The sequence below is a fragment of the Mixophyes fleayi genome, chromosome 8 (genome assembly GCF_038048845.1).
Source record: "Mixophyes fleayi isolate aMixFle1 chromosome 8, aMixFle1.hap1, whole genome shotgun sequence".
Classification (NCBI taxonomy): Eukaryota; Metazoa; Chordata; class Amphibia; order Anura; family Limnodynastidae; genus Mixophyes; species Mixophyes fleayi.
In genome coordinates this window covers 19105442-19119702 of record NC_134409.1, presented here as the reverse complement: position 1 = coordinate 19119702, position 14261 = coordinate 19105442, and the positions used below count along the sequence as shown (strand labels likewise).

The 14261-nt window shown below is 36.8% G+C and overlaps 1 protein-coding gene and 1 long non-coding RNA gene across 2 annotated transcripts in view; one reads left to right on the top strand and one right to left on the bottom strand.

The window, feature by feature from the left end:
• The window catches only part of LOC142099003 (uncharacterized), a 22236-nt gene extending 17609 nt beyond the window's left edge, over window positions 1-4627 (bottom strand). The window contains exons 1-2 of the long non-coding RNA XR_012678462.1: window positions 4577-4627; window positions 2196-2268 (exon numbers count right to left, since the gene is read on the bottom strand). This is a non-coding gene — a long non-coding RNA (uncharacterized LOC142099003). The remainder of the gene's footprint in view (window positions 1-2195; window positions 2269-4576) is intronic.
• Window positions 3112-14261, top strand: TAL1 (TAL bHLH transcription factor 1, erythroid differentiation factor). Its single transcript, XM_075182036.1, has 4 exons — window positions 3112-3255; window positions 7498-8178; window positions 12499-12593; window positions 13234-14261. Exons 2-4 carry the CDS (start codon window positions 7559-7561, stop codon window positions 13653-13655), a joined length of 1137 nt encoding a protein of 378 aa, XP_075038137.1. The 5' UTR covers window positions 3112-3255; window positions 7498-7558; the 3' UTR covers window positions 13656-14261.

Genomic DNA, 14261 nt, shown 5'->3' with positions numbered 1-14261 from the left:
TTCCTGCCTTCACTATCCTCTCCCCCTCCGCAGTCATAACAAGCACCTTCCATCTGGTGTCTAACTCTCAAGCCGTAGCGCCTCTTGGACTATTTGTTACGCCCATGCTCCTGGCACAGGTGTGCTTCATTCTAGGATGCCCCCTTGTTTGGTCTCGATCACTCCTCTGTACCTGTCCACCCAGCATTATGCAATGTGTTACTGCTTGCTCATCGTGGGCCTGCTTCATCACGGCACACATACAGAACGTAATGTGTTTTTTTTTTAAACGCACGTAAATTGGGTGTTCACACACCTGAATCCAACAAGGAACCTATCTGAGAAAATGTCTGCTGATGAATTTGGGTGTAGATCTGCTCTGCTCTAACAGAGAATACACTGCAGGATATATCCAATACATATGTGGAATATAAACTCACAAATGAATGCACAGAAAACAAAATAACTATGCCATTAATGTCACCTTTTAATAATATAGGCATTAATGATAAAACATTAAAAAATATATATATATTTTTCCATGAAATACATTTATAAGGATGTTATGAATGTCTACTGTACAAAAAATAAATTTTTAAAGTTGCTGCTGATTGCAAACACATGTTATAGCATGCATGCACAGCCGTCATCACTAGTAATTGGCACTTAGACTAGCCCTGTAGCTGGAGCAAGAGATACGGCTGAAAAACAAGCCCCTGAGAGATGCCCATAGCTAGGATTGAATGCTGCTGTGTGAGCTTGATATAGGCACGCCCTTACTGTACACTGACTACGGGCATACGCTCCTACCTCGCCCCATTCCCTACCTGAAATCATAGACTATAGTTTGTGCTCTTTGCGCTCAAAGATGAATTGAACGTTGCTTCGTTCTGTGGCGTATAGTCCAGTTCTGGGCATGCGCACAAAATCGTCGTTTACGTCCCTTAAAACATCAGGCCCCATATGTTTTGTAGCTGTTCTGCCCTACTATGTAACTCATTGCTGCTTGTTCATTGTTTTAATTTGTACTTTGTTTTTTCTACCTCCCATTGTGCGGTACTGCGGACCCTGGGTAGCGCCTAAATAATTGCGAATATATAAATGATAATAATAAGTGTGATCACTCTTCATATACTACATCTTCATCCTCCGTGACAGTATGATACAGTAATATGGGTACTCTAATTATACACTAGACATGTCCTGCAGAATGACGGAGAGACAAATGTAGAATAATATATAATTATTCTTTAATAATGTGGTGCAAACAGCAACCCCATTTTTTTTTGTTATATTTTCTAAACAGCCCTAGAAAAATGACAAGCTCAGATTGGTTGCCATAGATTACAGCCATGTTATTAAATAAGCGCCGATAACTCCAAAAACATACTGGTAGATTAATTGGCTGCTATCAAAAATTGACCCTAGTCTCTCTTTCTCTCTCTCTGTCTGTGTGTGTATGTTAGGGAATTTAGACTGCAAGCTCCAATGGGGGCAGGGACTGATGTGAGTGAGTTCACTGTACAGCGCTGCGGAATCAGTGACGCTATCATCATCATCATCATCATTTATTTATATAGCGCCACTGATTCCGCAGCGCTGTACAGAGAACTCACTCACATCAGTCCCTGCCCCATTGGAGAGTACAGTCTAAATTCCCTAACATACACACACACAGACTAGGATGGATTTTTGATAGCAGCCAATTAACCTACCAGTATGTTTTTGGAGTGTGGGAGGAAACCGGAGCACCTGGAGGAAACCCACGCAAACATGGGGAGAACATACAAACTCCACACAGATACATACTCATGACTCCAGCGCTGTGAGGCAGAAGAGCTAACCACTAATCCACCGTGCTGCCCATAATATATATAAATAAATGATGATGATGATGATGATGAAGTACCAAAATACCCTCAGTGTAATGATTATAGAGTAAATGTGTATATATGTGTGTGTGTGCCCCAGAGACACAGCTTGGCTAGGTAAATAATATTCAAGTAATATTTAATAATATGCAGCTTACACTGAAAACAAAGTCAAACACCAGAAAGACAAATTCTTTATTTTCCCAGCCCTAAACCTGCCACAGGAATGTACAGAATCACCTTCTCTGTGTACATGTCGCCTGATTGTTTTTCTTTTTAAATAACAGCAAGGGCGTTCACCATCTACAGAAAGTAATGATCTGCCATTGGTTGGCTGTTACTCACCTAACATTATGTTTCCAGGAAACCAGCCCAAGCCACCAGCAACTAGCTGGTTAATTTTTCCATGTTCAAGTTCCTGTCAAACAATAACCATTATCAACCATTGGGGGCTTTACTGCCTTGTAGCTGTTATGACAAAATACAGAATATAATCCCTCACATCCACTGTAAGGGGCTGGTGTAAGAGTGATGATGTCACTGATTACTGATAGCGATGACATCACTGCCTAATAATAGGAGTATTAAAGACCGGCTAATCGGCACAACCTTAACAGTACTAATGTTTCAATGTTATAACTGTACAATTATATTAATTATATACAATGTATTTTATGGTTTACATCAATCGCAGATCCCATATATCCAATAGGCTCCAAACCTTGATTATGGATCTTAAAAAAATCTGGGTGCTGTCCTTCTGTTCCCCTAATATCTGCATTCACAATAAATAAATAATATAATAATAATATTATTATAATTAATATCTGCATTAAATATCATGGATGATTTAGCTATGTACTAACTAGCAGCATTACTCTGCCAATTGACTGTAACTCATTATATTTAATTAAGCACTGGGTAGGTGTTCCTATATTTAATAAAACACGCAGGATAATAACCCAGCAGTGAAATGAAGTTTAGAATTAGCAGTTTGTCATGGTGCATTTTAATAGTGATATTCTACAATGTATTTTCCTTAACAAGCTAGAAGAAGAAAAAAAAAAAAATAAAGAACGAAAATCCTGCAAGGCATCTATTGCTATGCATATATCCCTGCCATATTTTTCCTCCTTCTTCGATAAAAATTGCCAAATAATAATGATTCATTTCATAAATAATGGGTTTAGGAGCTTATCAGGGCAGGCTGGCCACTGCTGCCTCCTTATCTCACTTGGACACATTGCTGAAGTGTTCCTCTCTCCATACTAAATAGGAAGCTAGACTGGCTGGGGGATTAGATCCAATTCTGCAACCACCCAACTACTCCCCTAAAATACACCCACTGCAGCCATGAATAGGCCACAAAATGGCTTCAGTCACTTTTACAAATGAAAGGCAAACGGTGAGTAAATCCTTAATGTCTTTTGTTTCGTTTTTTTTTTTTTTAGGGGGGGGGGGGAGGTGGTTGGTGAAGGGTGCTGTGATCGGGCGGGTGTATGGGGTCACTGGAAAGAAAAGGGGGGGGGGGCTCTTAGTTCGTGCGGGTGTTTTTTTTTGTTTTGTTTGTCGATTAACCCTCAGAATTGCAGATACTGGAAAAATGTCATTTTTATTTCGATTTATGACATGTGTTGGTCATTGCAGAGGCAGAGAATATCAAAGGGGTGTCTATAGGACGGTTCTGTGTAAGATGAGTATATATGATTAACTTGGTCGCATGTATGTGTATGTTGTTATTTCCACATACGTTACATATACGTGCGAGAACATATATCTAGAGAGATGTATATAACAAATATATATATATATATATATATATATATATATATATATATATATATAATGGATACATATACTGAATCCCAATGACATAGACGTTGTGCCGTATATCATGAACACCGTTACCGTACCGATACAGACCTATCTCCCCCACTTACACCCGGTGTGTGGCCTTTCCTTACCGTATATGTCTCCATTTTGTTGGGTATTGGAAATGTTATTTTTTTTTGTACCCTTATTACTAATATATAAAGCGGGACATTAATAATATGAAGAAATAAAAAAACATTTATCGAATAATGTAATATTTTTTGCACGGTTTTACTGCTAGTAAATCCATATCTCCTATACATGGTTTAGGAAAAGACTTATATGTGTATATGTATTGTATCCACTTGTCTGCTAGTTAAAATGATTTACTATTTAGTTATCTAAGTTGACCAAACAAAAGCGATATAAACACTGAACTGTTTATTAAAAAATAGTGTATATATAAATACATTTATTTATTTTGATAAGTGCGTGTATATACATATATATATATATATATATATATATATATATATATATATATATATATTGTGTGTGGGGTTGTGACTATATATATCTATATATCTATATCTATATCTATATTTATTTATCTATATATATATATATATATATATATATATATATATATATATATTTATATAATCTAATAAGCTGATCTATATTATTTGTCTAATAATTTATTAATGTAACATTATTTTATAAATATTATTCCAAAGTTGATAATATAGAGTATTCATATATGTATATAGAGTACTCATAGAGTATTCCTTATCATTTCTAAATGACACGAGTTAAAATAGTACAATTAATAGAAATATATTATTAATATTATGCTATTTATTATCATGATTATCGACAACAGGTTCGCTGATTTTATCGCGGTCTGTTTTTACCTGTGGCATAAGAATGAGTAGCCGCGCGCTGTATAATGAAGTGACGGCTTCTCACAGAGGCTTTTGATGTATTGGTGAGGGCGGATAAGGAACTATGTGATTGGGGAGGTTTTATTGGGGTGGTGCGTGGGGTTATACAGATAACGGTACACAGCTTCTGTCTGCATCCTAGATATACTGTACTATTAAAGACACATGGGTACAATTTGATCACCTCGATAACACAAATACAATTTTTTTACTTAAGTGGAAAAATAATTATTGTGCCTTGTGCAGGACAGAATGAAAACGATCGCCCTATTATATCTGCCTAGTAAATGGGTAACCATGACTGATCCCATTGTTAGTGAGTAGAGTATATATTCTATTTCATTTAATATACGTCTTTTGTTATTTATATGAACTAAAGTATATTTTTCAATACGAATTGTTAAATGTTGTTACATATGTTGCATTCCACTGTTTACATCTGTTACATATATGTGTAAGTTTATCTTACGTTCTAGACAATAAAGGTTGCGTCATTGTCATTTGTATTAACCGTTTCACTGTCACCCAACCAGCTCTTTAAATGAGGCTGAGGGGGGGAGGTTTGGATAGTTCTGCCGGACAATAAGGGGTTAAAATACCATGACTATGAGACAATAATGTGCTCTTTTTTTATTAACTTGTCTGTTACTGAGAGGACGAGGTGCTAATAACAGATTTACACGGAATAGAATGTTGCAAATAAAACGTAATCAAATACAAAACTATTGGAATTAGGGCCGCTAAATTAATATCAAAACAATATGCAGTATTGCACGGTATTATATATTTTTTTCAGGTTAACTGAATAATAAACTATTATCCAACATTGTCTTATAAGAACGTTGTAGATGGTTTTGTTGGAGTTTGATGTCTGATTTCCTATGAATTCCGTTTATTCCTGGAATATTATTATGTAAATGACTATATGACCGCCTTGGGTGAAATGGATAATGTCAACGTTTTAGCAATTTAATGCAGAGCACAGTACAGCCCGGTGTATAGTGTGTGTGTGAATATCATTCAATAAACGATATTAGTATATATACATTCACAATAGAGGGTACTGTTTATATACACATCATACACTGGGCTGTATTGCGCTATGTAGGCACTGTTTTTTAATAGTATATGTATATATATATATATATATATATATATATATATATATATATAAATATATATATATATATATATATATATATATATATATATATATATATATATATATATATATGTTGTATACGCAATGTATTGTTTATAGTTTGTGCATATATTTATTATATATAGTATAGTATAGTATATCAATATATACTATATACTGTGTAAATTATATAGTGAATGTAATGTTTACGATTGGAGGAAAGCTTCTCTCTAAAAAGCCTCTGTAGGTTGGATTTGTTGTTTACAGCTTTTGGGGCATATAATGCATATGTTTCGCGTTAGATACATTTTAACTATAACAATAATGACATAGAAACCCTCAGCCACGTGTGGTGGAAATTGGAGTTTCATGACCCTTCATGACCAATGCCTGAGTATGTTGATATAAATTGTTGTCTGTTAATATATGTATTCTCGTCTACAAACTCCCAAACGTGTGTGTTCATGTATATATATATATATATATATATATACAAATGCATATGTATGTGTATATAGAGAGAGAGAGAGAGAGAGAGAGAGAGAGAGAGAGATAGAAAGAGATACATATATATTTGTAAATGCATATGTATATATATATATATATATATATATATATATATATATATATATATATATATATATATACACACACATTTACACATACATATGCACCATCAGTGTTTTACCTTAATCATTTATCGTCTATAATTAAAACATATTATTAGTTGTATTATTTGTATCGGTTGTCTACGGATCAGCATGTCCCTCAACGGTGCGTTTCTCAATTCCTCTTTTTAACCCTTCCATTGACATTATTTGCTACCACCCCCCAGGCTCGGGTTAGACATTGGCATTGCCACTGACACTGCGCTGCCTCCTCTGATATCTTCTACATTACTGTCCCCTGCAGATATGTGATTAGCGCCTGTATTGTCCTGCAAAATTAATGAGTAGTCACAATATTGGTCCACTGTGAAGAATATGGGTACTCTGCATAGTGGAAAACGATGTGACTATAGAAAGAGATGGAGGCCACCTGCGGTTGTCTATCCCTGATGGACTACAAGTTTCAGCATGCCCGGTCAGCCTGACAGGCTGGTACTTATAGCTGGTCAACAGCTGGAAGCCTGCCCAATCTATATATTTTATAATGTGCCCCCTACTGTATATTATAAGAATATCCACGTGAGTTAGTTAATGTGACTTCTAAATTCTGTAACTATTTACAGTGATGTGTGCTTTATAATGAACACAGAAGCGATGACATCAGAACTCATCAGTTATACAAATATTATTTACAAGAACTTAATGTATTAGCTATTAGCACCCCTCCTGCATTATAGAGATGTAGTGAAGTTTGCAATTGACACAGTAAGAATCCCCAAAGCCATGTTCTGCGTATGGGAATATATATACATATATATATATATATATATATATATATATATATATATATATATATATATATATAGTTTTTTTTATTTCATTTTATTTCTTTATATTTGACGCTTATTGATTGGATTTATTTGTTGGTGGTAGATGAGTCATTGATAATGAAGACTAATCGATGTTTATCATATAATGATGCTTAGAAGGGCAGATGATCTGTTTATGGACCAGCAGATGATAATGGATAGAGTATTTCTTGTTACCTATATTACATGTTGCTATAACCGTGTTTTTGTGTTTCGTATATTAATGACCCCCAGGTCACATCCTTAAATGTATTTTATTTCCCTGCCCACCAGGTAGGGTTTCAGTGGGAGGTGACAGCTGTGGTATGAATACTGCCCTCCGCTGCCCCTGAGGATGATGGAGAGGTTGGGGTCCGATATGGGAGACTCTCAGGATGTCACATCTCCTCCCCAAGACACAGCGGAGGCGGAGAGCACGCGTGGCGTGGAGCTGAGTGGGGTGAACGAGGGGACGGCCCCCAGCTCCCCCCCTCGAGCTGTGCCGGTGATTGAGCTGCTGAGGAGGGGGGAGGGATCGGGTAATATAAAGACCAGAGAGCAGGAGCTGAGACTGCAAAGCCTGAGGACCACTAAACTGTGCAGAGCCCCCCTGACTCCGGCCACGGAGCTTTGCAGAGCCCCCCTGACTCCAACTTCAGAGCTCTGCAGAGCCCCCCTGACTCCAACCACAGAACTCTGCAGAGCCCCCCTGACAGCAGCCACAGAACTCTGCAGAGCCCCCCTGACTGCAACCACAGAACTCTGCAGGACCCCTCTTCTGGTAGCGGGACCACCTCTCACTGCCACAACAGAGCTGTGCAGACCCCCTATTCCGCTGCCTGTGACTGGACCACAAGCTGAGCAAGTAACTGAAGCCCGAATGGTGCAGCTGAGTCCCCCAGCTGCTCTCCCCTTGCAGACGGCCGGTAGAGCCATGTTGTACGGATTGAGTCAGCCTCTAACCCCGGGAAACAGGTTGGTAGCTTCTATTTCCCTCTTATTTCAAGAATCACAGATCTCTCTGCATTATGGGGATTGGGGAGAATATCACATCCAGTATCACCTGCAGCATCTCCACATGGCTGTCAGTACCTCCCACTGCCCATCCTACTCTCTGCTAATATATCTCTTATGTCCCTGCAGATGTCAATCATTCTCTCAGTTGCCTTTCTTGTATTTTCATATTGTACCTGATCATATTCTCAAGTCACTATAACTTTACCTTGTTATCATTCTATGTTTTTCAATAATATTTCTATCTCCACCCACTGCACCTTAAGGGGCTTTCAGGATTTACCACCCAATTAATTATATCTGCACTGCACCCCACTTATCTGGTTATAGCTGTCTCACCTTGCAGAGCGTCTCACTACCTATCACCCAAACTATTACACTTGCAGAGTTCTCATTTCATCTTATCTAAAGGATCTGATCTGCAGAGCATCTAGCTACACACACCATACCATTTTTCCTTGCAGAACATCTCAGTACCATGCATTAAACCATTTCACCTTCTTATTCTATGTCACCCAAAGTATTCGACCTGCAGAGCATCTCACTACATACCACCAATCCCATTTCACTGGCCAGAACTTTTGTAGTACATTCTATCCAATCCCTCTTACATTGCAGAACGTATCAATAGTACATCACATGCATATCATCTAACCCTGCAGAACTTCTCACAGCTACGTCTTACCCAAAGCATCTCAACTTGCTGAGTTTCATTCTAAGGGCTAGATTTACTAAACTGCGGGTTTGAAAAAGTGGAGATGTTGCCTATAGCAACCAATCAGATTCTAGCTGGCATTTATTTAGTGCATTCTACAAAATGACAGCTAGAATCTGATTGGTTGCTATAGGCAACATCTCCACTTTTTCAAACCTGCAGTTTAGTAAATATACCCCTAAATCTCATCCAAAATATCTGACCTACAGAGCCTGTCCTACTGTACAGCTCCTCACTTCAGCCATCTCATCCTACGTCTTCTTGCAGTGCATCTCAATTATTCTTATTGACATTCTCTAACCTACAAGGAATATCAGCACACGCCAAACATTATTTTTACTGCAGAACACCTTTTTTGCTATAGGCAACATCTCTACATTTTCAAACCCGCAGCTTGATAAATTTACCCCTATGTTGTAATAAGAGCAATTAAGCAGTCAAATCAGATATCTCAGTACAGACATCACTACCCAGCTAAGACATCCTGTTCGTTTATTCAAATTATTCAATACTGTAGATAATTCTATTTATATTTCTTTTGGCTGGGTTGTGTCTTTCATACACCTTAATTGAAATGTAAGTAGGTTGCTTACTGTTCCTGTAAGGAATAGGAAAGGCACAATTTTGGTTGTTTCCTTTAGCAGTCAAATGGTTACCTATACCACCGAGTACGGCAGTTAAATCTATCTCTGACCATCTCAACCAAACAGTCAGCACAGCTAAACTCTCACTAGACAAAATCTAGACACATCAACCTTCATTCTCAGCATACACACACACACACATATATATATATATATATATATATATATATATATATATATATATATATATATAATCGTTTTATTTTGTTTTAACATAGTCCACAAAAAAAATTGCAGATCATTTGTACACACTTTATTGAGAGCATATAGACTACACATCATTATAATACACCTTATCATAACTAACAAAATATAGACATCGATCATCTTAGGAAATCCTACCAAGGGCAAGATTTACTAAACTGCGGGTTTGCAAAAATGGAGATGTTGCCTATAGCAACCAAACAGATTCTAGTTATCATTTGTTTAGTACATTCTGAAAGCAGACAGCTAGAATCTGGTTGCTATAGGCAACATCTCCACTTTTTCAAACCCGCAGTTTAGTAATTATAACCCCAAGGCTATTACCACACTCCATCAAAACCACCTAACCCACACTACATCTTAACACATCCTGCCAAAACCAATATTAACCTTCCTGCTGATCACCCCTCCCCACAACAACAATTTAGGAAATTACTTTTAAAAATATGTTGATTTTCTTATTGAAAGAGTCTAAATGAGTGGTTTCTAGGTCTAATCATGACTAGCGTGACAATGATTTGCCTTTCACACACTAATAAGAGCTAATATTGATTAATAAAAGGATGAGATGGGTACTGTGTAATTTGCGGTAAGTCTCAACCCTGCACTTTGGGACAATGGGAAACATGGCTATCTGGGTCATATTGGCCTTGCTAGAATTTTTTTCCTCATTATAAATCTTGTAGCTGTTCTCTTCTTTTAATGGTTAGTCTAGATATACATTTAATTTCCACTTATAATAGCTTAACGATTTTATTATTAGCACACCAGTGTATTACATTCAGATATCTTTGTAGTGGGTCAATCAGTAATCGGGTAGTGATAAACTGGAATTCAGTAGCCAGAACATTTGTCCTTCGGAACAATAATCTGCTGTTTTGATTGCGTGAGCTAAGCAGCAGCCACAAGGCTGACAGAACATGCTGCAACTTGTAGTTCCCCAATAGCTGCAGAGCCGTAGGATGCCTACCTGTGCCATGGAGCAAGTGTCAGGTCCACTATAGAAAACCCTCCTAGCGTTTATACTAACAGAAGCATTTATTATGTTCTGCCATTAAAGCATTGATGAATATTGTAGCAATTAAAATATACCTTTACTTTAGGTATGTTCTTTAGACAAGTTATTGGGGTGAATGTTTAGGAACCTTCTTTATAGTCTGTACTTATAATTTCACATCTTGATGGACAACGTTACAGCACTGTGCGATATGTTCTTGTTTTAACTAATAAATAATAATAAAAGTAAATAATAACACTACAATGGTTGATCTAAAATCTTTCATACTGTTTTAATAGTGCCACATTTTAGTGAATTCACAGTTGCTGACAATTGAAAGGCATATCCTGTAGCATCGCTGTGCTAAAGACTAATTATATATAAATACTATTAAGTTTCTTTATTAAATCTTTCTTTATTGCACCCTATATCCTCTTCCCATATGGATTGTGACGGCTACTTCCTCTATCTTTGTAATTGTATCCTTTTTCCTGTTCTGCGTTCCTTTCCTTTTCATATCATTAATGATTCCTTGTATTGCTTCTCCTGATGTTCCTTCCCCATCTCCCACCGACCCTTTGTCTGCTACCATATTCCTGCACCACGTGTCATGTGCCCCGTTTACCCCAAATATTTGGATTTTTCAGTATTTCCAGTTCAATAAAGCCACCAGTTCATCCAGTGGATTTGTCCTATCATATATGAATGAAAATATTTCTAAAATAAATATATAAATAAGAGGATGATTAACACGTGAAGACACTGATACATGTGTTGTTACAACTGTTATTTAATTACTTAAATGACAATGTAATAGACTGCGTGACTGTATGGGTTTCTATTGACTATATTCTATGACTATATTGTATTACATAATTATTTTTATTTCTGTACAGTTTTATTTGTCCCTTGTCTTATTTATTTACTACTGTGTATTTTATTACGTGATCACAGTGTTTATTTCAGTGCAGTGTTACAATATTTAAATCCATATCCTTGAGTGACATGTTCCCTATATCTTGTCGTCCCGTCCTCCATTTTGTATTCTAGCCATTCAATACATTTTTCCTCTGTCATTCTCTCTCACCTTCTCTCTCTCTCTTTCTCGTGACATTATACACCGTCTGGAATTAAACCTCGCTTCTGAAGCCACACATTTTAAGTAGCCTTATCACAAATTGACAGCTATATTTATATCATATTTCTCAGTAAATGTGGGATTGCAGTGTTTTAAAATATTACAGCTATGTGTTTTTGCAAACACTTGAACCCTTACTCGCCCTGAGGTATCACAAAATGGCCGCTGAGTTCTGGGGAAAATGCAACATTCCCAGTTGTAGCATTATATTATTAAATTGAAAGTCTTAAATGAGAGGAATTTCAAAATATTGACATATGGCATATAGTATTAAAGCAATATGTTACCTACATTTTTGTCATATAGTCGTATATAGTGTTACACGCCCCAAACAAACACATCTATCTCAAAACAGGAAGGAGATGGGGGCTGAAGGTGTAGACTTGAGAGGCTGCATTTGTCCCAAGGGCAGTCTATTGCCCATTTCTGATTCTGATAAAAATTGGTTTTAAACATTTTGGAACTGAAAATATATAACTAGAATTGGGAACTTTAGAACACCCGATGATAATATTTTCAAAAAAGGCCTTTTTGTGTAAACAAATTTGATCAAATTTTAATGGGTATCTTGCTATTTTTGCAGTGGCTACTATGGAGATTCGGAAACCTACCCAATGTACAATAACAATGTAAGGGTCAAGAGGCGGTCAGGACCATATGAAGTGGAGGTCACAGAAGGTAGGTCCTATGCCTTTAATTATGTCCAATTGAAGAACAACTACTTGTATTTTAATAAGTATAGTGTAAGGTTTAACCATTTTTGTATATGTTTAATATTCTGAAAAGCAGCTAGTTCTGTTCTCAACTAACTCAGTTCAATGAAACAGAGTTAATATGATTGAGAAGAGAATATTATACTGATTGTACGATAATGAAAGATTTTTTTTCTTGCACAATAACAAAACCACCTGTTTGTCTCTTTGAAGAACTTAATATTATTTAATCAAACTGCAATTACAACTATGAAGCAATGATTTGTACATTTCCCGCAAAATCATAGACAATGGGGTTTTGGGTCAATTTAAGAAATAGTTGTATATTCCTGAATTTTAAGGGGTGCAGTGCAAGGAATAAGACTGCTAAGGGGGAATTCAAATAGCCAGGAGGTGCCACAATGTGTCTCTAGTACATAAATGTACTATAACCCATAGCTAATGATTTTAAGACTGTTTGTTAGTGATACTATTGTGTTTTCCATCAATGTTTTGCCAGAACTCTAATTGTAGTTATTTTTTGTAATACATCATAACCTCAATTTTCCCATTTCTACTGTTATTCCAAATGTCTAATTGCTAATCCTATTAAACGTATTTTGCAGGAGGCCCTCACACAAAGGTGGTGCGTCGTATCTTCACAAACAGTCGAGAGAGATGGAGGCAGCAGAATGTGAATGGGGCTTTTGCCGAGCTCCGCAAGCTGATCCCCACTCATCCTCCAGATAAAAAACTGAGCAAGAATGAAATCTTACGTCTGGCCATGAAATATATCAACTTCCTAGCCAAACTTCTTGATGACCAAGAAGAAGAAGGCAACCAAAGGAGCAAATTGATTAAAGATAATGGCATCGTCCAACAAGATCTTCTGCAAGATATGTTGTCTCCAAACTCTAGCTGTGGAAGTTCTTTAGATGGACCACCCAGTCCTGATAGCTTCTCAGAAGACCATGACACGATGGACTCCAAACACAGCCGAAATCTCCACCAGCCCATGCTTCCTGTAGAGAGCAATGGACAACGATGACAAGTTTATGGAGAATGGACTCTCTACTGACTGTCTGTTGACAATGACCCATTGATTTGGGTAATTTAATCCATGAACCCTGTGTATTGACATAGTAGGGATGGCAAGAAAATATTTATCCTTATGGTACTCTGAGAAAAACCCAGAATGTCTGAACGTACAAACCATATCTACAGTCGACTAACCAGGACTAAGGAAGAGGTCTCTTTAACCAATATCCTATCTCACGTCACTTTTTTTGCGAGGGTTTACCCAACATTTATAAATATGTAGCAGTTTGGTAAAGCTATAGTAGATAATTGGGACCAGCGTTAACATATAAGTGAGTTTACCCTATATAGCTGAATACCAGAGGACTCACACTTGAAATGAGCTACACAAAGATTTTTTAATTTAACAGAAAATCCTATTTTTAGTGCATATGAGAAGAACATTGGCTTTTAAGAAGCTAGATAAGGTAAAAAAAAGGTAATATTCAGGTGAAGGGTCTGTTATAAACACATCACTGGTAACAAAGTCTCAAGTTGTGGGACTTGGACCCCCCCCAAGAGCTTACAATGGAAATATTTTTACTTGGTACCTATTAAAAAGAAGGTACAGTATATA